The sequence below is a fragment of the Zingiber officinale genome, chromosome 8A, assembly GCF_018446385.1.
Source record: "Zingiber officinale cultivar Zhangliang chromosome 8A, Zo_v1.1, whole genome shotgun sequence".
Lineage (NCBI taxonomy): Eukaryota > Viridiplantae > Streptophyta > Magnoliopsida > Zingiberales > Zingiberaceae > Zingiber > Zingiber officinale.
The window spans coordinates 67,467,629-67,492,877 of NC_056000.1; the positions used below are offsets into that span (position 1 = coordinate 67,467,629).

General features: G+C 40.2%; 1 protein-coding gene across 1 annotated transcript; it reads right to left on the bottom strand.

Annotated features, from left to right (window-relative positions):
- Window positions 1-11,254: 11,254 nt before the first annotated feature.
- On the bottom strand, window positions 11,255-13,106 carry LOC122009369 (60S ribosomal protein L22-2-like). The gene is made up of 2 exons (XM_042565495.1): window positions 12,798-13,106; window positions 11,255-11,594 (listed from the first exon to the last, which is right to left on the bottom strand). Exons 1-2 carry the CDS (start codon window positions 13,046-13,048, stop codon window positions 11,450-11,452), a joined length of 396 nt encoding a protein of 131 aa, XP_042421429.1. The 5' UTR covers window positions 13,049-13,106; the 3' UTR covers window positions 11,255-11,449.
- Window positions 13,107-25,249: the final 12,143 nt, after the last annotated feature.

Here is a 25,249-nt window from a genome sequence, read left to right on the forward strand (position 1 = left end):
ATTTTGGTCGTGAGCTATTGTTTATAATTTATAAGGTACTGATAACATTATTTTCTACATGTGGCACCACATACTATGTTATCTACAATATAAATTAATTGAACAACTACAAACAAATGCAGATAATTTGACCAAATGTGATTCTTTATTCCAAATAAATGTTTACAAAAGCTTAGGCTTTCAGTATACACTCCAACAATCTCCCACTTATACTAATGACTAAGCTGCCATATCTTCTACCATACATCTCATTCTCATTCCCTTCACATGCCGATCGAAAGCTTTCGCCGGAAGGGCCTTAGTGAAAGGATCTGCCAGGTTATCCGCTGATGCAATCTTGGCGATGACAACTTCTCCTCGCTTCACGATATCTCGTATCAGGTGGTACTTGCGCTCTATATGTTTACTTGCCTTATGAGCTCGTGGTTCCTTCGAGTTTGCAACTGCACCGCTATTATCACAATAAATTGTGATAATTTTGGCAAACCAGGAATCACATCTAAGTCCATTAGAAAGTTCCTGAGTCATACTGCTTCTTTAGCTGCCTCAGAGGCTGCTACATACTCAGCTTCCATGGTTGAGTCCGAAACGCATTTCTGCTTAACACTCCTCCATGAAATGGCTCCACCTCCTAAAGTAAACACATAGCCTGATGTAGACTTACTGTTGTCCCTATCTGATTAGAAATCTGAATCCGTGTAACCCACAGGGAGCAAATCGTCTGCTTGGTAAACTAGCATATAATCTCTAGTCCTTCTCTGGTACTTTAATATATGTTTTACCGCAGTTCAATGTCCTTGTCCAAGGTTACTCTGATATCTGCTGACCATGCCCACGGCAAAACAAATATCAGGTCTCGTACATAGCATTGCATACATAAGGCTTCCTACAGCCGAGGCATAAGGAACTGCTTTCATGTCTTCTGTCTCCTTTGATGTCTTAGGAGACATCTCTTTAGATAGTGATATTCCATGCCTAAAAGGTAAGAAACCTTTCTTGGAATCCTGCATGCTAAAACGAGCAAGGATTGTATCTATATATGAAGCTTGGGACAGACACAACATTCTTTTCTTGCAATCCCTTATTACTTTGATCCCAAGAATGTGTGCACACTCTCCTAAGTCCTTCATATCAAATTGTTTGGACAACCATACCCTTACGTCTGATCATACCTTGACATTGTTACCAATTAACAAAATATCATCTACGTATAGTACAAGAAATACCACCACGTTTCAGTTACACTTCTTATATACACAAGACTCATCCGGACTTTGAATAAATCCATATGACTGGATTACTAAACCGGATGTTCCAAGATCTTGAAGCTTGCTTCAGTCCATAAATGGACCGATTGAGCTTGCACACTAGATGCTCTTTGCCTTTTCAATGAACCCTTACGGTTGCTTCATATGGATGTTCTCTTCAAGACTTCCATTAAGGAAATCTTGACATCCATTTGCCAAATCTCATAATCCATATGAGCAAGAATGGATAAGAGTATCCGGATAGACTTAAGCATGGCTACGGTGAAAAGGTTTCCTCATAATCGATTCCCTCTTTACGAGTGTACCCTTTCGCAACAAGCTTAGCTTTGAAGGTTTTACCTTCCCGTCTGTCCCTCTTTTCCTTTGTAGATCCACTTGCATCCAACGGCTTTTACACCATCAGTGGTTCTACAAGCTCCTGCACCTTATTAGAGTACATAGACTCTATTTGAATTCATCGCCTTTTGCCAAGATGCATCTATATCTTGGAGTGCTTCATCATATGTCCAGGGATCAGGTCATGTTTACAGGGATCAAGTCCAAGACTCTCCCAAAACATGAATCTCTCAGGTTTCTTACCCTCCCACTACGACGAGACATGCGTGGTTGTGTATCATGTGACACGTGTTGCAGTTTCTTGTGGTATTTCATCTTGTACTGTTGGTACTAAAGTAGACGTGTCCTCTCTTAGTTCTTCTAAAACAACTTTACTACTGGGCTTGTGATCCATTATATAGTCTTCTTCTAAAAACTGGGCATTGGTGCTAACAATGACCTTCTGGTCTTTAGGACTATAAAATAAACCTCCTTTCGTTCCTTTGGGATATCCCACAAACACTCGAACTTCTGTACGAGATTCTAACTTATCAGCATCTGGTTTCAGCACATGTGCTAGACTACCCCAAATCTGAATATGTCTTAGACTGGGTTTTCGCCCATTCCACAATTCTGTGGGAGTAGAAGAAACTGATTTAGAAGGTACTAAGTTCAGAACGTATACTGCTGTTTCCAGAGCATATCCCCAAAAACGAATTTGGTGATTCTGAATAACTCATCATCGATCTAACCATCTCCATAAGAGTCCTATTCCTTTATTCTGCTACACCATTCTGTTAGGGTGTTCCAGGTGCAGACAATTGGGATTGAATCCCGGCCTTTGATAAGTAATTCCTAAACTCTCCTAAGAGGTATTCGCCACCATGATCAGATCGTAGTGTCTTGATACTTTTACCTAGTCGTTTCTCCACATCAGCCTTGTATTCTTTGAACTTATCAAAGCACTCGGACTTGCGGCGCATTAGGTAAATGTTTCCGTATCTTGAATAATCATCTATAAAAGAGACAAAATATTCAAAATCACCTCTAGACATATAGGACCACACAAATCAGAATGAACCAATTCTAACACTTCTTTGGCTCTATACCCCTTGGCCTTGAACGACCTCTTGGTCATTTTACCTTCCAAGCAAGATTCACAAGTTGGAAAATTTTCTAACTCTAATAAACCCAAAAGTCCATCGGCTATTAGCCTCTGAATCCTACTTAAGTTAATATGACCAAGCCTTAGATGCCAAAGATATGCTTGGTTCATTTCCGAAGGTTCTTTTCTCTTATTTGAGTTAGAAGATGAGTTATAAATTTCCATGTTTTGCTTTGTGGGAGAAATTAGATTTAAAATATATAAATTGCCAACTAATGTACCAAAACAGATAATCACTTTATTTCTCTTAATAACTACATCGTTACTAAAGGAAACTGAATATCCATCTAAAAACAGTTTAGAAACTGAAATTAAATTCTTTCTAAAACTGGGTACATAAAGACAATTTCTTAAAACCAAATTTTTATTTCTACTAAAAGATAAGTAGACGTCTCCCACTGCAACAGCTGCCACCTTAGTAGCATTGCCCATGTAGACGGTAATCTCTCCTTCAGATAGTCGTCGGGTTTCCTGGAACCCCTGCAAGGAATTGCAGACATGATCAGTGGCTCCCGTATCTACACACCAGGTGCTGGTAGATAACACCGCTAAACATGTTTCAACAACTAGAGCATGAGATATACCTTTGTTGTTCTGATTCCTACGAGGACAGTCCGCCTTCCAATGCCCTGACTGCTTGCAGATGAAGCACTTGCCCTTCGGCTTCTTCATTCCAGCTTTAGGTCCTGTACTCTGAGATTTATTCACTTTCTTTGCTGAACCAACTTGTTTCTTCTTCTTCTTTCCTTTCGGCTTAGAAGTAGAACCATTTTCAACATAGTGAATATGAGAGTTGTGACGAAACAATCCTTCTGCTGTCAGTAGTTTCGCCAATGAATATACCCTTTTGTTCATATTTTAATTCAGGCGGAATTGCTCAAAACTTCTAGGTAGTGTTTGGAGGATCATATCGATCTGGGTTTCCCCATCAATTTCTCCTCCAAGGATCTGTATCTCATTCAGATAAGCCATCATCTTTAGGATATGATCCCTCACAGGAGTACCCTCTTGCATGGTGGCTGTCATTATCTTTCTCATGGCTTCTTGTCTAGAAGCCCTATCCTGATGACCAAAGAGTTCCTTGAGATTGTTCATAATATCATAAGCTGTTGGTAAATCTTGATGCTGATGTTGCAATACATTTGACATTGAAGCCAAAATGTAACACCGCGCCATCTCATCTGCTTTTACCCATTTCCTATGATATTCAATCTCCTCTTGGGTAGATTCACCGATGGGTGCTTCAGGCAACTATGCAGACAAATTTACATTTCATAGGGTGATAGAGTTGTTCCTTTTCCAATCTATGTAATTAGGTCCAGTAAGTCTATTTCATTGAAGTATGATGGACAGTGGGTTGAAAGTCATCCTAAGAATCACAAATAACTTTTGGTCAGAACTCTAAATTTAGAATAATATTGATTCCTCAAACAATACTATTTTAAATTAACCAACACCTCAAACCACCGTGAATTTTGTATGCCACGATAGTGTGGACGTATACAAATTCAACATTTGTAAAAGGAGGGTTTTAACCCATTAATTTTATTATCTTGTCAACCTAACTTTTTGACAAATAAAATTAATAGTTGGTATTCTTTGGTCACACAAATAATAGCAGTGACTCCGATGGGGAGGATACTATTAGTTGTGCCTAAGTGTATACCATTACTTGACACTAAGTCCATTAATAAGATTGTGCCCCTTCCGATGGGGAAGATCACACGCTCTTAATTAATTTCCTATAGTCATCCCAAATGGAAGTTTGTTCTAGTGATCCACAAACAAGCTCATCCGATATGGAGGAAGGCACTCAGAGCCAACGCGCAAGCTTGTTTGCATCACTTACAAACCAGTAATGGAGACCGTGGAATTTATTTAAAATCCCTCTCCCGCTTAGTTATTTATAAATGAGGAATTTTAACTATGCTAGCCTACTAAACATGTATACTAACATACACACACAGCACAATATAAAAGCAATAAATAGAAAATCTAATTTTCAACTATTATGGCTTTTATCTATGGTTGTCCTCCGTGTGTTGTCATCCCAAGCTGCTGCCATATTTGGCCACCGCCACCGGGTCTAGCTGTCGCATCCATCTTGCTCCTTGTTCCGCTGCGCCTCTGGTCCTCAGAAGGTTCCACGCTTTGCAAGATTCGATCCGCGACATAAATAGAATTTTACAATTTTGATCCTATATTCCATAAAAGGAATGTACATGTATCTAGATCAAAAATAAAATCCTAATAAAACTAAATACAGCTCCTGCTGTATTTTATAATACAATCATGCACACACATATAAATTCCCTTGACATGTCCAAGGGTCCAATCACACATATAAAACTAAAAGTCATAATAGTTGGATCCTGCATCCACAAAGTTAGCACATCCTACTATTATCCTGCCTAAATTATGTATGACATGTGCATAATTAAACTAATACCAAATACACAGAGGCAAAACCCTAGCTCTGATACCAATTGTTGGTTGCTACTCGGAAAACCTAGAAGTTCCACTGTACAAAAATTTTGTACAAAGGTCTGAACCATTTCCTAGCTACCATGTGTTCTTTTAAATTAAATTTTGGATCGCCTGCGGAACTTAACACGTTTGATCCAAAACTTAATTTATTTGTTCCTTTTGGTTTTGACTTGGATCTCCTGCGGAACTTAACACGTTTGACCCAAATCACCTTAAGTTATTAATTCCATTAAATATTAATTTCCATAATTGGTTTCCAGTACTGACGTGGCGAGGCACATGGCCTTCTTGGATATGGGAGCAACCACCACCGACTAGACAAAACCTTTTATGGAAAGCTAATATTTAATTTCCTAAAATAACTTTAGGTTAACCAAAAGGAACAATCAAATTACAAGGAAAAATAAATCAAAAGAACACAATATCGAAAAACATATTCGAAATACTAGAATCGTAAGCCTCTTGTATTTGATATTATTTCCAAAAAATAACTAGTATGATGCGGAAAGAAAAATTACTAGTTATACCTTTTAGAAAGACCTCTAGATCTTCTACCGTATTCCTCTTCTAACCTCGGACGTTGTGTGGGCAACGATCTTCCGAGATGAGAAACCACCAATGAACCTTCTTCTCCTCCTAGCTAGGTTCGGCCAACACAAGAGAGCTTCACCAAGGAAGAAGAAAAACACCAACCAAGCTCCAAGGGATGCAAGCTTTCTCTCCTTCTTCTTCTTCTCCAAGTAGTATCCGGCCACCACAAGAACTCCGAGCAAGAGGGATGTTTCGGCCACCACAAAGAGGAAGAGAGGGAGAGGATGTTGGCCGGCCACACCAAGGAATAAGAGAGGAAGGAAAATAATAGAGGTTGTCTCTCATGAAGGCACCCCAACCCCCTCTTTTATATTCCTTAGTCTTGGTAAATTAGGAAATTTAATTACAATAAAATTTTCTTAATTTCCTTGACATGATTTAATTGAGAAAAATAAAATAAAATTTCCCAATTAATCTTATAATGGTCGGCCACATCAAGAGAGGCAAATTAGACAAGTTTCAATCAACAAATTAAAACTTCCTAATTTGTTTCCGGAAATTTTAAAAATAAAATTTCTCTTCAAAAATCCCTTCATGGTTGATAAAAAGAAATTTCTATAATTTTAATTTTTCAACATGTGAATAATTTTTAAAGAGAAAATAAAATATCTTTCCAATCTACAAATAAGGAAAGAGATCTAATCTCTTTGTTTAATCTTTTGTAGATCATTTTAAGAGAGATATTTTAATTTTAATTCTCTTTAATAAATTATATCTTCCACATAATAAAAATTAAAATTAAAATTCTTTTTTAATTTAATTATGGCCGGCCCCCTCTAGCTTGGGTTCAAGCTAGGGCCGGCCACCCTAAACCATGCTTAGGTCGGCCCTAGCTTGATTCCAAGCTAGCTTGGCGGGCCCCCTTTAGGTGGGTATAGGTGGGTATAGTACTCTATAAATAAGAGGCTATGATAGGGACCGAGAGGAGGAATTGGTTTTGGTCTCCCGATAAAATTAAGCATCTCGTGTTCGCCCCGAACACACAACTTAATTTTATCAATAATAATTCATTCCACTAGAGAATTATTATTGAACTACCGCACCAATCCCAAATTACATTTTTTGGGCTCCTTCTTATTATGAGTGTGTTAGTCTCCCTGTGTTTAAGATATCGAATGTCCACTAATTAAGTGAGTTACTAACAACTCATTTAATTAATATCTTAGTCCAAGAGTAGTACCACTCAACCTTATCGTCATGTCGGACTAAGTCCACCTGCAGGGTTTAACATGACAATCCTTATGAGCTCCTCTTGCGGACATTATCAACCTAGTATCTCTAGGACACAGTTTCCTTCTATAATCAACAACACACACTATAAGTGATATCATTTCCCAACTTATCGGGCTTATTGATTCATCGAACTAAATCTCACCCATTGATAAATTAAAGAAATAAATATCAAATATATGTGCTTGTTATTATATTAGGATTAAGAGCACACACTTTCATAATAACTGAGGTCTTTGTTCCTTTATAAAGTCAGTATAAAAGAAACGACCTCAAATGGTCCTACTCAATACACTCTGAGTGTACTAGTGTAATTATATAATCAAGATAAACTAATACTTAATTACACTACGACCTTCTAATGGTTTGTTCCTTTCCATTTTGGTCGTGAGCTACTGTTTATAATTTATAAGGTACTGATAACATTATTTTCTGCATGTGACACCACATACTATGTTATCTACAATATAAATTAATTGAACAACTTCAAATAAATGTAGATAATTTGACCAAATGTGATTCTTTATTCCAAATAAATGTTTACAAAAGCTTAGGCTTTCAGTATACACTCCAACAGCTTGAGCAGTAGATGTGCAAAAAGCTGCCTGGTTAAAAAGGTTCCTAAAGTATCTAAAAATTACTGAGGACTATAGGAGTCCTATTACAATCTACTGTGACAATTAAACTACTATAGCTTTTTCCAAGGATCCCAAATATCATATATAGTAAATGTAAGCATATAGAGATTAAATATATTTTTGTAAGGATATTGTTAATAAGAAATAGATAATTCTTGAGTATATCCCTACGTGTACTATGCTTATAGTTCCTTTTACTAATTCATGATTAAAGAGTTATATCAAGGATATGAGAAGTCTTTGTGACTTCGTAAAATGTAAAATGTCATGATCTATTCAATATATATGTTGTTACATTTTGAATTAAAGTATCGATGAGCATGTTGGCAAGTTGAGATTCGTCCACTCATATGGATAATCATCTCTATTTGTTAAGTATAAATAAAGATAAGACAATTACTTATGGGATAGTTTATGTAGCTATGAATAGAGACATTCTCATAAGTTAAGGTCGTCTTGATAATTGTATCAAGATGAGATCATTTATGTAATAATTGGAGTAAATGAACCCACCATTTACTCAATCTACTTAAGGTCATTGATCCCGTTCGGAAGCTGAGAAGAGTGGACTGCTGGTGACATGGAATTGGTATTGACCGTGAGGAGACTTCAAGCTAAAAACCAGGAGGAGGGGTGAGCTATCCCCATCGCTCGAAGAATCTGCAAACAGACCGGCCTTGCCCCAGCCTTGCACTACGACGCTCGAGGCTGCTCCCAAAAATGTATAAGGATCTAGCTAAATGGTAGAGAGATGAAATGCGTGAATGATAAGCTTGGGGAAATATACCCTGGCCCAAGGGACGCCCTCTGGTAGATCAGTGAGCTGGTCACCACCGCTCTAGTTAGTTTTCCTTGATGTCTTGTATGAAAAAGATGAATAGTGCAGAAGAATAAATAAAATAAATGTATATAATAAGGAGTCTCTCTCCTTTTTCTCCTTTTCTCCCTCCTCTCCCTTTTTCTCCTTGTCTAGACAAAGATGTCAGAGGTCATGTTACCCCTATCTATGTGTCAGTAGATAAGACAAAAGGTTGATGGGCCCAGCGGTCTAATGACTTTTAATGTGTTGACTTGGTTCTGCTTTGCTCTATAAGGAAGACTGGCTGGTCGAATACTCTACTCGGTCAGGAGGACTGGCCGGCCAGATACTCTGCTCGACCAAGAAGACCGACCGGTCAGATACTCTATTTGGACATGAAGACAGGTTGGTTTGACTATATTCTACTAGGCAAACTAGTTGGTTTTGGAAGAGTGGCCTGGCCAGCAGTGAGGTCGACCTTAGGAGGGTGTCCAGTCGGCTCAGCCTTTAAAGGCGGATCGACCTTAGAAGGCGGGTGGGCCTTTAAAGGCAGGTCAGATTTAGAAGGATGGCCAGTTGGCTTAGCCTTTAAAGGCGGGTCGGACTTAGAAGGATGGCCGGTTGGCTCAGCCTTTAAAGGTGGGTTGGGCTTAAAAGGGTGGTTGGTCGGCTCGGTCTTGAAGAGATGGTCCTTGACCTCTCTTGATTTTGACCCAACTCAGCATGTCATTTTGACTTTCTTTGCCCCATGGCGACTTTTAATACTTGTCGTATCCACCGTATCAGTCATATTATAATTTATATGTTGAATTTAGGATTAGACATTAGGTATGTCTAGATCAAAATTTGTACGATGTTAAATTTTGAGAAAAATATGCACTCTTTTTTGATAAAGAGAAAGACATTGTAGCATGTAATTCACACCACATGTGTCATGGAGACAATAAAAGTAATAGGAGAATGAATCAATGTTTCTATGCTACGTGAGACCTTTGAAATTTTAAGTTAATATTAATCTTATCCTAATTGACTATTTAGATGTCTACTTGAAATTCTAATCAGTGTGACACTACTTTAGCATGTTTCCTATTGACTATGGATGATTTAATTTATGGTGTATAACTAGAAAAATGACTGATTAGAATGAATAAATTCTAACTAAAAAGAAAGATTAAAATAAATTTACATTTTTAATATTTATTCACTGATCGACTAGTTATATTTTTTGTTGCGTAATTAAAATGTTATTGTGAATAATTATATTGATTGAAGATATTGAACATACTCTTAATATAATAGTTATTATGAGGGATTAGAGATATTAATATAAATGATTAATTTGGGGTAAAGGCAAGATATTAATGTCTCATATTCATTTTATAGAGCAACTAAGTTAAGTGTAATAACTTTTTTAGCAATAATTGCTCAATATGCTTGCTGTCGCACGAATCATTTTCTCTGAAATATGAATTGAATATTCTTCCATGGCCTTTGTGATTAAATGATATTTATGAATTAACTTGGACCAGTGAGAAATGTTGGTATTAAGAAGGTGAAAGGGCGTCTATTTCCCTTCATCTTCCCATTTTTTCACCTTCCTCCATTAATAGAGGTAGAGGAAGAGTCATCTTCCTCTATAAAAAGAACGTCTAAGGCAATTGGTGGATAGAGAGGAGTGCAAGCATTAGAAAAAAGGTTACTGTATTGTGTATGTAGAGGAGATCAAAGCACAACAGAAATACTGTCAGAATTCTACTGAGATTGTGTCTTACGGAAAAGAAGAACATTTGAGGCCTAAGAAAGATTTGGTTCATGGAACTTTAAAAAACTTTTTAATTCGTTCATGATTGTCCTTCCAATAGCAAATCTGAGATTCACAAGCTATCATCGACAATTACACACGAAGGACCCATGATCAAATCACTGTAAAGTTTACCGATTTCATTTTTTATATATTTTTCACTTGTACTAGACAACAGTAAAATCGACGGAATCCAGCCGTTGGCCCCGACGATGAGTGGGAGATTGGTATGGGTCGTGTATCTTGTTGCATAAAAAGGTGGGATCCTCTAGACCACTTTGTGGTCCAAAGGATCTCCTCTCTTGCTTACGTCCAAAGGACCACTTTTATTATTATTATTATTATTATTATTATTATTATTATTATTATTTAAAATAAATATAAAACTTAACAACTAATTCATTATTTACTGTAAATGCGTTAACTGTGTTTAAGTTTATTTATTTTTTAATTATTTATTTGTTTTTATAAGTTAGATAAAATATATGAACTTATGTTATTATTTTATTTTTAAGTAATTATGAATATTTTAAAATTATAAAATTTTGGACATTACTATATATATTTATATATTTAATAAAAAAATAACATTAACAGATAAGTTTAAAAGGAAATTTTATAATACCGAATTTGACTAACATGTTTTTTTTAATATTTAAACTTTTAATCATTTTTAAAACTATAAAATACTTTTAAAACCAACTAAAATTTTAAAAAGAAGAAAAATATATAAACAGTTTGTTCAAAAAAATATGGTTCAGAATTGAATTAGAATTGTATCAGACGCAACCTTTTAGATTCATCTATAATTTTAGGATATGACATTTCTAAATTACTAACTAATAATGTTGTACTTAACTTTTGATAAAGGAAACACAATATATATATAGCCAATTTAGGCAACCAAGATCAACCCTGACAGCCAAAACACTAGGACGCCCGGACGGCCGGACCCCGATCTAAATAAATTTCAATACTTATCTCCATAAAATCATATCATTGAAGAATATCTTTGACCTAAACATGTTCACGCATAAAGAAGTCAAACTGCAAATAATAAGCATTCATGCAAACAAACAGTAGCAAACAAGAAGCATACTACATTATCAAAAATAAACCCAAACAATGCAACTTGCACAAAGGAAACATGGCAGATCAATCTTCCTCCTCCCCCTCGTTCTCTGCAATGTTGAAGTACCGCAGTTCGTAAACATTGCGGTCCTTGTTCGAAGCAATGACTCGCAGCCAGTCGCGCACATTGTGTTTCTTCAAGTACTTCTTTGTTAGGTACTTCAAGTATCTGTAAGATCAGAGGTGAATGCAAAAGGGTTTTAAGCTGATGATGAAAACTAGATGGAGGTCTGAAACATAAAGATAGCGAAATTAGAGTGATGAGTAAAGAGATTTGGTTAGTTTACAGCAATTCATTCTAACTGCAAATTGCAAGACATTCCCAAACCAAAAGCTTCAAAACTAAACATACAATTTCACATTCTAACTATCGCTCAAGCTAATATGATAATTGCTTAAGATTTAACAAAAGGTTACACAAAAACATGCATTTTAGGTCCTCCGCACTATTCATCCCCTTCTCAAACCTCCCAAGAAATTGAATGGAGTATAAATCATAGTTTCAAGAAATTATATGATAACTATGACGAAACAAGCATAAAATTAACAATCGAAAGGGGGGAAGTCTATGCAAACATAGAAATTTTTCCCTCCTGTCTGGTGAGTTTGTCATTAAATCCTGCTGTTCACGCCCAGAACAAGACCTAACCAAGCAACTATTATTTCAGAGTACAAATACATAGAAAATATTGTCAAGGATATGCCAAAATATGCTATCATTTCATTAAAAAGTACGTCAAAATAAGCAAAAAAAACTCGGAGATCTGGACTCAATTTATGTATAAATTCACAATCATATCATTAGAAGCAACACGCGTAATCCAATATAATGTTCAGGACTTCAATCTGTTCTATAAACAACATATAATAGACTAAAAGTTTGATAAACAACAATTCAGCGTTATGAATTGAGGCCTGCAAGCTATGTGATCCACTTATCTTCTTTAATCATTGAGACTTCTGTTAATCGATTCAATAAGCTAACTATATGAGTGAATACCTACAGACTGAAGTTTATCCATTTCAAATCAGATAAAAAAAACATAAACCGGCAATCAAAAAATATTAAGCAGAAAGATTTCTACATCTTATCATCCTTCTAGACATGTTAGACAAGATGCTAACACACATAATTTTGATAACTTAGCATTTAAAGGATTATCTAACAAAATGTGATCTAAGAAGTCAAATAAAGTATCGATCTATTCAATGGCACCTGATAAGGAGCAACTTCTTTGTAAAAACATTCGGACAATAGACACGACCAGCTAAGCCACCGAAGTTAACGGAAATCATCATGATCAACATAAAGAGCAACTTCTTTATGTTGAGATTCAACATAAAGAAAAAGTGAGATGTGAATAATTGTTACCGCTTGGAGAAGGGTCCTTCAGAGGTGACGGTGACCTTGCTCTTCTCACGGGTAACGGTGACGGCTTCGCCAAGGGCGCCGGCCTTGCCTCCGTTCACCTTGATGCGTTCCTGAAGGAACTTCTCCAGGGAGGCGATGTCCATGATCTTGTCCTCCACCGGCTTCCCGCAGTCGATGACGAAGGTGGATCCTTTCTTCTTCCCACTCTTCGCACCGGCCGCCGCCGATCCACCGCTGCCTCCGCGACTCATCTTCCGAACGAGTACAGCCGCCGCTTCGCGAGAGGCTGATCCGAATTGCCGCGGTATTTAAATGGCTCGATCACGCAGAAACCCTAGATGTGGCCGTTACGGTGTCCCGCGGTTGATAATAGGAAAAATGGTGGCGAAGTGAAGTGTGATATGATCTATTAAAAATAATAATAATAATGAATTAAAAAGTAATAATAAAACTTTGAAAATAGTAAAATAAATAAATTTTATTAAATACTTTAAAATATAAAAAAATGAAAAAGATTTCTTTTGACAAAATTTATTGGGCAAAAATTAAAAAAAAACAATACCTTTTTAATTGCACTCCATCTATTTCATCCGTGTCTAATTCATTTATCAAAATTGTCATAATCTTTATTGTTATGGTAGCACTTACTAATCTATAGCTCTTATAATATGGATACTATAACTCTGATTAATAAAAAATATTTATAGTTTTAGCTATTACAACATACATATTTCAATTTTAATTAATACTAATAAATTACATTATAATAGCACTTCTTCTTCGATTAACATTAAGTGTTTGATCAACTTCTAATCTATCTAAACCTCTGATTACCAAGTATGGTCCTTAATCTACTTATATTTTTTTCTTGCCTAATCATAGTTAGAATTTTCCTATTCTCCTTGATCCATTTAAATTTTCTATTGTTTAATCCTCAAGTTAGGACATGTTTTGTCAACGTACAATACTCGTTGACCCACTTAACTCCCGTCTCATATATTATTCCATATATTATCTAAACATCGAAACTTAACTGAGAACGACTGTATTAATAATCTCCCAATCGCTATATTGGGGTTCAATCAAAGTCCCATATTGGAAAGATTTGGTAAAGATCATGGGGTTAAAAGGATACGTGATATCTCCATTGGCATGAGGCATTTTGGGGAGAGTCCAAGAGCAAAACCATGAGGGCCTAGGCCCAAAGTGGACAATATCATATCATTGTGGAGATATGTAGACATCCTTTGGGCGCAACAAATGGTATCAGAGTCATGGTCCGGACCAGATGTCAAGTGGGACGGTCTTGAACGAAGTTAAGGGTGGGCTCGGAGTAGGTCAGGGTGACCGGATGTTCGCGGGAAGCCTGAAGTAGGTCAGGGTGATCAAATACTTGTGCGGAAGCAAGTAGGCCAGGGTGACCGGATGCTCGTAGTGGGCCCGGAGTAGGTCAAGGTGACCAGATGCATGCGGGGAGGCCTAGAGCAGGTCAGGGTGATCGGATACTTGTGCGGAAGCAAGTAGGTCAGGGTGACCAGATGCTCGCAGGGAAGCCCAAACCAGGTCAGGGTGATCGGATGTTCGCGGGAAGCCTGGAGCAGGTCAGGGTGATCGGATACTTGTGCGGAAGCAAGTAGGTCAGGGTGACCGGATGCTCGCAGTGGGCCCGGAGTAGGTCAAGGTAACCAGATGCATGCGGGGAGCCCTGGAGCAGGTCAGGGTGTTTGGATGCTCGCAGTGGGTCCGGAGTAGGTCAAGGTGACCAGATGCATGCGGGGAGGCCTAGAGCAGGTCAGGGTGTCTGGATGCTCGCAGTGGGCCCGGAGTAGGTCAAGGTGACCAAATGCATGCGGGGAGCCCTGGAGTAGGTCAGGGTGTCTGGATGCTCGCAGTGGGCCCAGAGTAGGTCAAGGTGACCAGATGCATGCGGGGAGGCCTGGAGCAGGTCAGGGTAATCGGATACTTGTGCAGAAGCAAGTAGGTCAAGGTGACCAGATGCTCGCGGGGAGGCGAGAAGGTCAGGGTGACCGGATGCTCGCAGTGAGGCCCGAAGCAGGTCAAAGTGACCAGATGCTCGTGGGGAGGCCCGGACTATGAGAGCAATTGTAGTCCTTCGTTTGAGGGGAGGATTGTTGGGGTTCAATCAAAATCCCACATTGGAAAAATTTGGTAAAAATCATGGAGTTAAAAGGGTGCTTGATATTTCCATTGGAATGAGGCCTTTTGGGGAGAGCCCAAGACCAAAGCCATGAGGGCCTAGGCCCAAAGTGGACAATATCATGTCATTGTGGAGATATGTGGGCTTCCTTTGGTACAACAAATGGTATCAGAGTCATGGTCCGGACTAGCTAGATGTCAAGTGGGACGGCCTTGAACGAAGTTGAAGGTGGGCCCGGAGTAGGTCAGGGTGACCGGATGCTCGCGGGAAGCCTGAAGCAGGTCAGGGCGATCTGATACTTGTGCGGAAGCAAGTAGGTCAGGGTGATCAGATGCTCGTAGTGGGCCCGGAGTAGGTCAAGGTTGTTAGGATCGTCGTACTCGGCTAGAGAAGGGGGTGTGAATAGTCGCCCCAAATCGTTCGTTTCTTTCTACAAATCAAGGTTAGCGCAGCGGAAATAAACAATAGAAATGACAACGGAGAATAGCAAACCTCAAACTCGTCGATGTAACGAGGTTCGGAGATGAAACTCCTACTCCTCGGCGTGTCCGTAAGGTGGACGAAGCCTATCAATCCGTCGGTGGATGAGTCCCCGGAAAATCAGCTAATAAGAACACTCCTTCTGGGTGGAGAAACCTCGCCACAGAAACTTCTTGCAACAGCAAGAAAGGTGTACAAAAATACAGCACAAAACAGAAGACAATATGAATGTACAAAACAAAGCTTGCCTACTGTTCTTGTCGATTGGAACCCGAAGAAGAAACTTCACGAGAAAAGCTCACCCGAAGCTTCAAGAAGGAGCTCACACGAAGCTCAATAAGCTAAGAGCTCGAAAGCTCGATCACGGTCGGGAGTAGGAAGAAGAAGCGAGACCGTGAAGCCCTTGAACTCCTTTTATAACTCGACTCGCGCCTGCGAAGAACAAAGAAGACTAGCGTTGGAGCCAGCGGCTGATTACGACCGATCGAGCTTGCTGATCGGTCGAGGGCTCGATCGATCACCGGGATCGATCGGGCCCGATCGATCGGTCCGGACGATCCCACCTCTGTAAGAGAGGTGGTGCGTCTCGATCGATCGTGAGACCGATCGGACTCCTGGATCGGTCTCGGGCCGATCGGATGACTCTGAACCCTACATTTGTTATCGATCGGTCATCGACCGATCGGATACTCAGTGTATCCGGATCGGTCACGGACGATCCGGTTTAAACTCGACCTAAACCTAAATGGTCACGAGCGAGCTCGAGCCCTCTCTTGACCTAGTCAGGAGAAGCGAGCCAGAGCCCTCTCCGACTTTCGTGCCAAGTCTCAACTTGGTCTTCTCCAAGTCTCCATACTTGGACTTTTCCGTGCCAAGCTCCTGCTTGGACTTTTCACGATGTCGGTCAACCTTGACCCATCTGGATTTCCTAGCTTCACTCGCGACTTCCCAGCTTCACTCACGGGACTTTCCTTCTTCCTCACCAGGTCTTCCCAACCGCCTAGCTTCACTCACGGGACTTTCTCCTGCCTGGCTTCACTCCCAGGACTTCCACTTTCACCTAGCTTCACTCACTAGGATTTTCACCGCCTCACTTCATTCACCATTCACTCACCGGGACTTTCACTGGCTTCACTCACGGGACTTTCAAACTACAGCCACTCACGGGACTTTCCGGACTGCTTCCTCACGGGACTTTCCAACCGCCTAACATCCCAGTCAGTATCGGTCAACCTTGACCTACTTGACTCTTCTTCATCAATGATCAGACCCTGATCGGTATCTCTCCGCATGGACAAGCACTGCATTGTCCATGTCTACATGCCTTTCTGTATTGTCAAACATCGAAACCATGACCAAGGTTTACGCTTGGTCAACTAGGTCAACCTTGACCTACTGGAAATTGCACCAACAATCTCCCCCTTTTTGATGTTTGACAATACCTTTAAGTTAGGCTAATCCAATAGCCTCAACTTTCTTCATGCCACTAGGTAATGAAACATAAGTTACAACCTTACATTCTCCTTCTAAGAAGGCAACCTCCTTCTTAGATAATGAAGGCCTAACTTAAACCCTTCATTCTCCCCCTATTGGCACACATCAACAAACTCTCCCCCTGAAGAGTAAGTTATTGTTGTTCACAACTTCACTCGTCGTGATCAACAAACTCTCCCACTAACTCCAATGTTCTTCCTTGAACATTCTCTAGACATTCTTCCCCTTTTTGACACACATCAAAAGGAGTGAATCAAGGTCAAGAGTTTCTCCCTAATGAAAGTCCCATACCTTTCATTGAAACCCTTAATTTCCCCCTTGATACTAAATTCAACAATCAACTTAGTGATAATCCCATATCACTCATCCTCAAAAATTTCGACGAGTAAAAACTCCCCCTAAAAGTCAACTCTTCCTTGACTAATAGGTAAAACTCCCCCTTGACTATTGCACCAACAATGTCTTGGAGAGTTTCAAACCTTTAGAACTCTAAAACACCACTTCCATAGCTGCAATTTCAGACAAACAGTCGAAATTCAGCAGGTTGGCACGCCCTGATCGGTCACCAGACCGATCAGGTCTTCCCTGGATCGGTCACAGTGACCGATCCACAACTGCCTGGACCGATCAGACTCCCTTCTGATCGGTCCACAACCTCTGATATCAGTTCTGAATTTCCTTTCGAAATTCAGAAACCTCTAGAAAATCACAGAAAATTTCAAAAATTGTAAGATTTTGAGGATACACTCCTCATAACATATACTATCATGGAAAAATAGTTTTCTATGAAAATAAGTTCCATTTTCAAATCTTGATACAAAGTTCAAAAGTCTTTGAAATAGCTCAAAGTTAACTCATCTTTGTATCACTTTGCTCAATGATGAATGCAATCACTAGAAAAGTTTCATCAAGGTTTTTCAAATCAATTTTGAAATGATTTTAAACCCTTTAATTTGGGACCACAATCTTAGGGCTAAATGTACATGACCTGTACATAAGCTTTCCCTATGATCCCCAATTTAGAATTAGGCTCATCTAGGTACAAGAACTATGCACCTTGATCCTAACTCATCATCCTAATATCTCACACACATCTAAGGTGTATCAAACACATTCAAGTCAATTTTGATGTGAGATAGGGGTTTAGGTCATCTTAAGCTAAGTTCTCATGCATTTTCTAAACATCAATTTGATCTCCATATCAAATTGTGTTTTTAACCTTAAATCAATTTCATTGATTATAAATGCAAGAAATGATGACATGGCATAAAATGATATCATACATAATAACATGTGCCAATGTCATGATGTCATGGCATAAAGTATGAAACTTAAATAAAGCATGACATATAAATAACCTAAGCATTATCATGACGTTTTAAATGATCATAAAATAAATATGATGTCATGACATGGCATATGGCAAACAATATATGGTAAATAGCACATAAAGGTATAGAAAATACCTAATTCTAGCCTTAGTTGCCATTTTTGATAATTTTGATCATTTTACCATAAATTCTATATTCCTAAGTGTAATAGACCTAAAATCATATCCTCAAGACTTTTAGATCACTATGTGCCAACTAGATTGACTCTAGAAAAATTCCTCAAATGTGGTTGGCACATCCTAATTATCTTAGGAATAATTTTCACTTTCATTTTCAAGGCTTGATTAGACCTTGAAAATTCCTAAGGTGCCACCTTTTGCCATGATTAGGTTAACTACCTATTCAAGTAAGGTTGGCACACCCTAAATCATCTAGTGTGATGGAATCACGCTCCTAGGAACCCAATACCTATTGGAGCTCATTGGGTTCACTAAGTATTCACTAGGGATGACTTCCCTAGCGACCCTTCTAATGACCCTCCTAGGCTTTGAAGCCTTGGTCATTTGGGACTCATCAAGATCAACTCTAGGGGTGACTCCCCTTGTGACCTTGGTGATGATCTTCCTTGCCCTAGATTTTGTTCCATAATCTACTGGAACATTGTGATAAGTGGGCTTGACCACTTGGGACTTAGGTTTGTGACCGAAACCTTTCTTGTCCTTGGACATTGGTTTTTGACCCTTAAACCCTAGAGATGACTTCTCCAAGTTCTTAAGAGCCTTTTCCAAAGTATCAAGTCTTGACCTCAAGACTTGATTCTCCTTCTCTAATACCTCAATTTTTAATTTTTCATTTTTCTTTGAGGTATTCCTAGGCATGTGTCTAGTTGTCTTGGGGTTTCTACCTAGATTTTCCTTAACCTTAGATGAATTAATCCTAGGGTTGGTATTTCTAGTGTTGTCCTTATCTAGGCTCACATGTTTGGCACCTAAGCATGTGTATCGATTTCTAATGTTATCATGCTTACCATTATTAACAATAGCAATAAGGCTACTAGCATGTGTCCTATTATTATTGCAATAATGTGCCTTAGAGATTACCTTAGGGTTTGCCTTAGCTCCCCCTATCGATGTGCTCGTCTTCTTGTCCTTGTGAGGTTGCCTCCCCCTCGGACATTGACTCCTATAGTGTCCCCTTCGCTTGCATTGGAAGCACACCACGTGCTCCTTGCCCTTGCGTGTTGGGACTCCGGCTTCCTTGACCTTTGGCGCCGGTGGAGTCTTTCTAACCCTCTTTGGACACTTACTCTTGTAATGCCCAAATTCCCTACACTCAAAGCACATTATGTGTAATTTGCTAGAAACTAAATGGCTTGAGTTACCTAGAGTTGAGGATGGATGAACGCTCTCTCCTTCATCCCTTCCAGAGGTAGAAGCTTCTTCTTCTTGCTCCGAACTTGAAGAAGAACTCTCCTCCTCTTCTTCTTTAGATGTTGAGTGGCCCTCAACTTCTAAATCCATTCCTCCATGAAGTGAGCTACTTGGCTCACTTGACTTCTCTTCATGACTTGAAGTGGAGTTCTTCTCATGGAACTTTACCAAGTTGTTCCACAACTCCTTGGCATCGTTATATCCACCTATCCTACACAAAACATCATTAGGTAAAGAAAATTCAAAAATTTTCAATACCTCATCGTTGACTAGGGATTGGTGAACTTGTTCCTTGGTCCACTCCTTCTTCTCTAGGGTTTCTCCTTTCTTGTCCATCGGAGGCTTGAAACCTAATTGAACACAACTCCAATTTTCAAGGTTAGTTATAAGAAAGTACTTCATTCTTACCTTCCAAAATGCGAAGTCGTCGCGATCGTAGAAGGGTGGAATCGTGACATCTTCTCCAAATAGATCCATTCTCTAGCTCGTGCTCCCCCGGGTGTTGATCCAACGAAGAGCGACCTTGCTCTGATACCACTTGTTAGGATCGTCGTACTCGGCTAGAGAGGGGGGTGTGAATAGCCGCCCCAAATCGTTCGTTTCTTTCTACAAATCAAGGTTAGCGCAGCAGAAATAAACAATAGAAATGACAACGGAGAATAGCAAACCTCAAACTCGTCGATGTAACGAGGTTCGGAGATGAAACTCCTATTCCTCAGCGTGTCCGTAAGGTGGACAAAGCCTATCAATCCGTCGGTGGATGAGTCCCCGGAAAACTGGCTAATAAGAACACTCCTTCTGGGTGGAGAAACCTCGCCACAGAAACTTCTTGCAACAGCAAGAAAGGTGTACAAAAATACAGCACAAAACAGAAGACAATATGAATGTACAAAACAAAGCTTGCCTACTGTTCTTGTCATTTGGAACCCGGCAACAGGAAACTCACGGTGATCGATCGAGAAAAGCTCACGAAGCTTCAAGAAGGAGCTCACACGAAGCTCGATAAGCTAAGAGCTAGAAGCTCGATCAAGAGGAAGAAGAAGGAAGAAAGCGACTGTAGAAGCCCTGAACTCCTTTTATACCTGCACTCCACCTGCGAAGAAGAGAAGACGAAGACTAGCCGTTGTGAGCCAGCGGCTAGTTCCTGACCGATCAGGCTTCATCCTGATCGGTCCCTCTGATCGGTCACGGGGACCGATCAGATTCCTCCTGATCGGTCCCGGACCGATCCCACCTCTGTAAGAGAGGTGGCTGCGTCTAATCGATCGTGGAGGCCGATCGGACTCCTGGCGATCGGTCTCGGTGATCGATCGATGACTTACGAACCCTTTGTTTGTTATCGATCGGTCATCGACCGTCGAGATACTCGGTATCATTGGATCGGTCACCGGACGATCCGGTTTAAACTCGACCTAAACCTAAATGGTCACGAGCGAGCTCGAGGCCCTCTCTTGACCTAGTCCGGAGAGCGAGCTACCGAGCCTCTCCGACTTCGTCCGGTCCAGCGAGCTACCGAGCCCTCTCCGACTTTCCGTGCCAAGTCTCCAACTTGGTCTTCTCGTCAAGTCTCCATACTTGGACTTTTCCGTGTCAAGCTCCCTGCTTGGACTTTTCACAGATGTCTGGTCAACCTTGACCCATGGATTTCCATGCTCTTCCCTCGCCTCAAGATGCTCACCAGCGTCTTCCCTTGCGGCTTCACTCACATAAGGTCTCACCACCACTCCGCTCTTCACTTTCACACAGCTCACTAACTATTCACCGCTGACTTCTCACATCCCCTCCGCAGGCTTCACTCACCAGGACTTTCCGAACTGCCTGGTTTCACTCACCAGGACTTTCAAACTACCTGGCTTCACTCACCAGGACTTTCGAACTGCCTGGCTTCACTCACCAGGACTTTCCGAACTGCCTAACATCCCAGTCAAGTATCCGGTCAACCTTGACCTACTTGACTCTTCTTCATCCAACCTGATCAGACCCTGATCAGTATCTCTCCGCATGGACAACTGCACCTGCATTGTCCATGTCTACATGTCTTTCTGTATTGTCAAACATCGAAATCATGACCAAGGTTTACGCTTGGTCAACTAGGTCAACCTTGACCTACTGGAAATTGCACCAACAAAGGTGACCAGATGCATGCGGGGAGGCCTGGAGCAGGTCAGGGTGATCGGATACTTGTGCGGAAGCAAGTAGGTCAGGGTTACCAGATGCTCGTAGGGAGCCCCGAAGCAGGTTAGGGTGACCGGAGGTTCGCGGAAGGCCCGAAACAAGTCAGAGTGTCCGGATACTCGTAGGGAGGCCCAGAGTAGGTCAGGATGACCTGATGCATGCGAGGAGGCCTGGAGCAGGTCAGGGTGATCGGATACTTGTGCGGAAGCAAGTAGGTCAGGGTTGTTAATGCAATCGACCTAGGTTTGATCGGTACGATCATGGTTTTGATGTGTGTGTCAAAGAGTTTAAGTTAGGCTTTCATATGTGTTTGATATGCGTGGTTGAGTCTTGCAGGACTTGGTGAAACACACATAAGGAGCTTGGTGTAATTAAGCTTGGGAAGCTCATCCTAGGGCTCGGATCCTTGAGTCGGTGAAGGATAGTGTGGAAGGCATCCGAGGGACCGCCGGACGAGGAGCAACGGAGTGGAGCCAAGGGAAGTGGACTTCAAGGCAACGTGAAGGATGGCACGGAGAGGAGCCGCGGGCTCGGGTGCATCTGAGGGACGAATGCCAAAGAAGAGAACTTCAAGGGTGACTCCGAAGAGGATGAGTGAGAGTGTGTAACAAGGTGCAGTCCAGTCGATTGCAACTTTTAGCAGTCGACTGCACCAGTCGATTGCTTGTTTTAGCAGTCGACTGACAGCGAACAGAAACATTATGTTCGCTCAGAAAATAGCTACCAGTCGACTGCTAGTTTTAGCAGTCGACTGGTAAATGACCGTTGGTGCTGGAAAGTAGTCGTTGGCTACCTCTAATGGTAACACCAGTCGATTGATGGTTTTGTCAGTCGACTGGTGTCAGGGTTGAGTTGATTGTTGATCAATTCTCTCCTCTTATTTAAGGGATTCTTTGGGGCCTTGAAGAAGGTTACTGTGCTAATTGTAAACCTTCTTAGTCTTGCTTAAAGCTTCCAAGTTCAATTCTCTTCCTCCCAATCTAAACTCCATCTTGTAAAGAGGAAGAGATCATTTTGTGAGAGGTTTGTTCCACCGAGAAGGAGATTGCCGGGGACTGATCCACCGAAGGATCAAGGGCTCGTCCACCTCAAGGACACGTCGTGGAGTAGGAGCATCATCTCTGAACCACGTTACATCGAGCGTGTTAGCGTTTGTATTCTTATTTGTTTCTAATTGCTTTAGTTTTTGTATTTCCGCTGTGCACTAACCCTTTTATAGAGAAGAAATCGACTTGGAGGTGACCTAGCTATCCAACCCCCCTTAAAGCCGGCCATCAATCACCCAATAAGGGTGACCAGATGCTCGCAGGGAGGCCCGAAGCAGGTCAGGGTGATCGGAGATTCACGGGAGGCCCGAAGCAGGTCAAGGTGATCAGAGATTCACGGGAGGCCCGAAATAGGTCAGGGTGACCGGATACTCGCGGGGAGGCCCGGAGTAGGTCAGGATGACTGGATGCTTGCAGGGAGGCCTGGAACAGGTCAAGGTGACCAGATGCTCGCGGGGAGGCGAATAGGTCAGGGTGACCGGATGCTCGTAGTGAGACCTGAAGCAGGTCAAAGTGACCAGATGCTCGCGGGGAGGCCCAGACTATGAGAGTAATTGTGGTCCTTCGTTTGAGGGGAGGATTGTTGGGGTTTAATTAAAGTCCCACATTGGAAAGATTGGTAAAGATCATCAGGTTAAAAGGATGCATGATATCTCCCTTGACATGAGACCTTTTAGGGAGAGCCCAAGAGCAAAGCAATGAGAGCCTAGACCCAAAGTGGACAATATCATGTCATTGTGGAGATATGTGGACATCCTTTGGGCGCAACAAACTTCGGGTCTCCCGCGAACCTCTGGTCACCCTGACCTGCTTCGGGCCTCCCTGCGAATATCTGGTCACCCTGACCTACTTACTTCCGCATAAGTATCCGATCACCCTGACCTGCTCCAGGCCCACTGCGAGCATCCGGTCATCCTAACCTACTTGCTTCCGCACAAGTATTCGATCACCCTGACCTGCTCCAGGCTTCCCGTGAACATCCGGTCACCCTGACCTACTCCGAGCCCACCCTCAACTTCGTTCAAGGTCGTCTCACTTGGCATCTGGTCTGGACCATGGCTCTGATACCATTTGTTGTGACAAAGGATGTCCACATATCTCCACAATGGCACGATATTATCCATTTTGGGTCTAGGCCCTCATGACTTTGATCTTGAGCTCTCCCCAAAAGGTCTCATTCTAATGAAGATATCAAGCATCCTTTTAACCTCATAATTTTTATCAAATTTTTTCAATATGAAACTTTGATTGAACCCCAATCCACTACAATGTTATTGGTTTAGCACTTTAATTACGTCATTCATATAAATAAATTTTTGACGGTGTGTGAGTGATAAACATATCGAGCCATCATTGATGTAATCTTAAATATCAAATATTTCCACTCTATGAGATCGTCAAGATAACGACTCTTTTTTTTTTAAATATCAAATATTTGTTTTTATATCTACAATTTCATTTCTGTTAAGAGAAGCATATAATTTCATTGAAGGAACCGTATCTTGATGTGCAGTATTACCCTTTTGCTCAAGTTGATGCTAAAGCTAAATCATTTTACTCCTCTTAAAAGCTATCATTCTAATTTTAGTACTCTAATAAACTTATTATTCTCTTATTAAAATTAAACGATTAATATTGTATTTTTTATATTTTAATTTGTAACATTAATCAAAAATCAATATTACAATCAATTAGTGAATTAAGTAAATTCATCTCCACTTATATAGGTGTCTTGTATTTAAAAATTTATGGATATATTTTTAGATAAAGTTGATCAAATGTTTTTTGTATGAATATATTTTTTTAATTGTTTAGTAAATATTTGTGATATATTTACAAAACCTATTTAGATTTCTCTATTTACCAACTCTTATGGAACTTATTTATTTATCAACACCTTCTACTAAACTTTTTATTAACCTTCATATATTTGGATTTCTTTAACTTGTCGAATTTTTACACCTCAACACTTGATAAACCTCAATCAAATACAATATCAAATCAAAACCACTCGATCGAACTCAACTAGTTGAAATATAATTGCTACAATAGCCGATGGTTTCAAATTTACCTATAACAAGAAATATAGCTTCATTTATTTGTTTTTTTTTAAATTATGTTAACTTTTAAAAGGAATAAGAAGTCAAGAATGTAACAGAGTACTTTTAATATTTACCCTATAAATATTATATTTTAATTAAAATATTTGTGTATTTCTAATTAAAGTTTACTTTCTTTCAAAACGTAAGAATATAATCCTAAATGATTAACATGATTAAATAAGACTATATCATGTAAAGTATAAATCATTATTATTAGAATAAATAAAAATTTATTT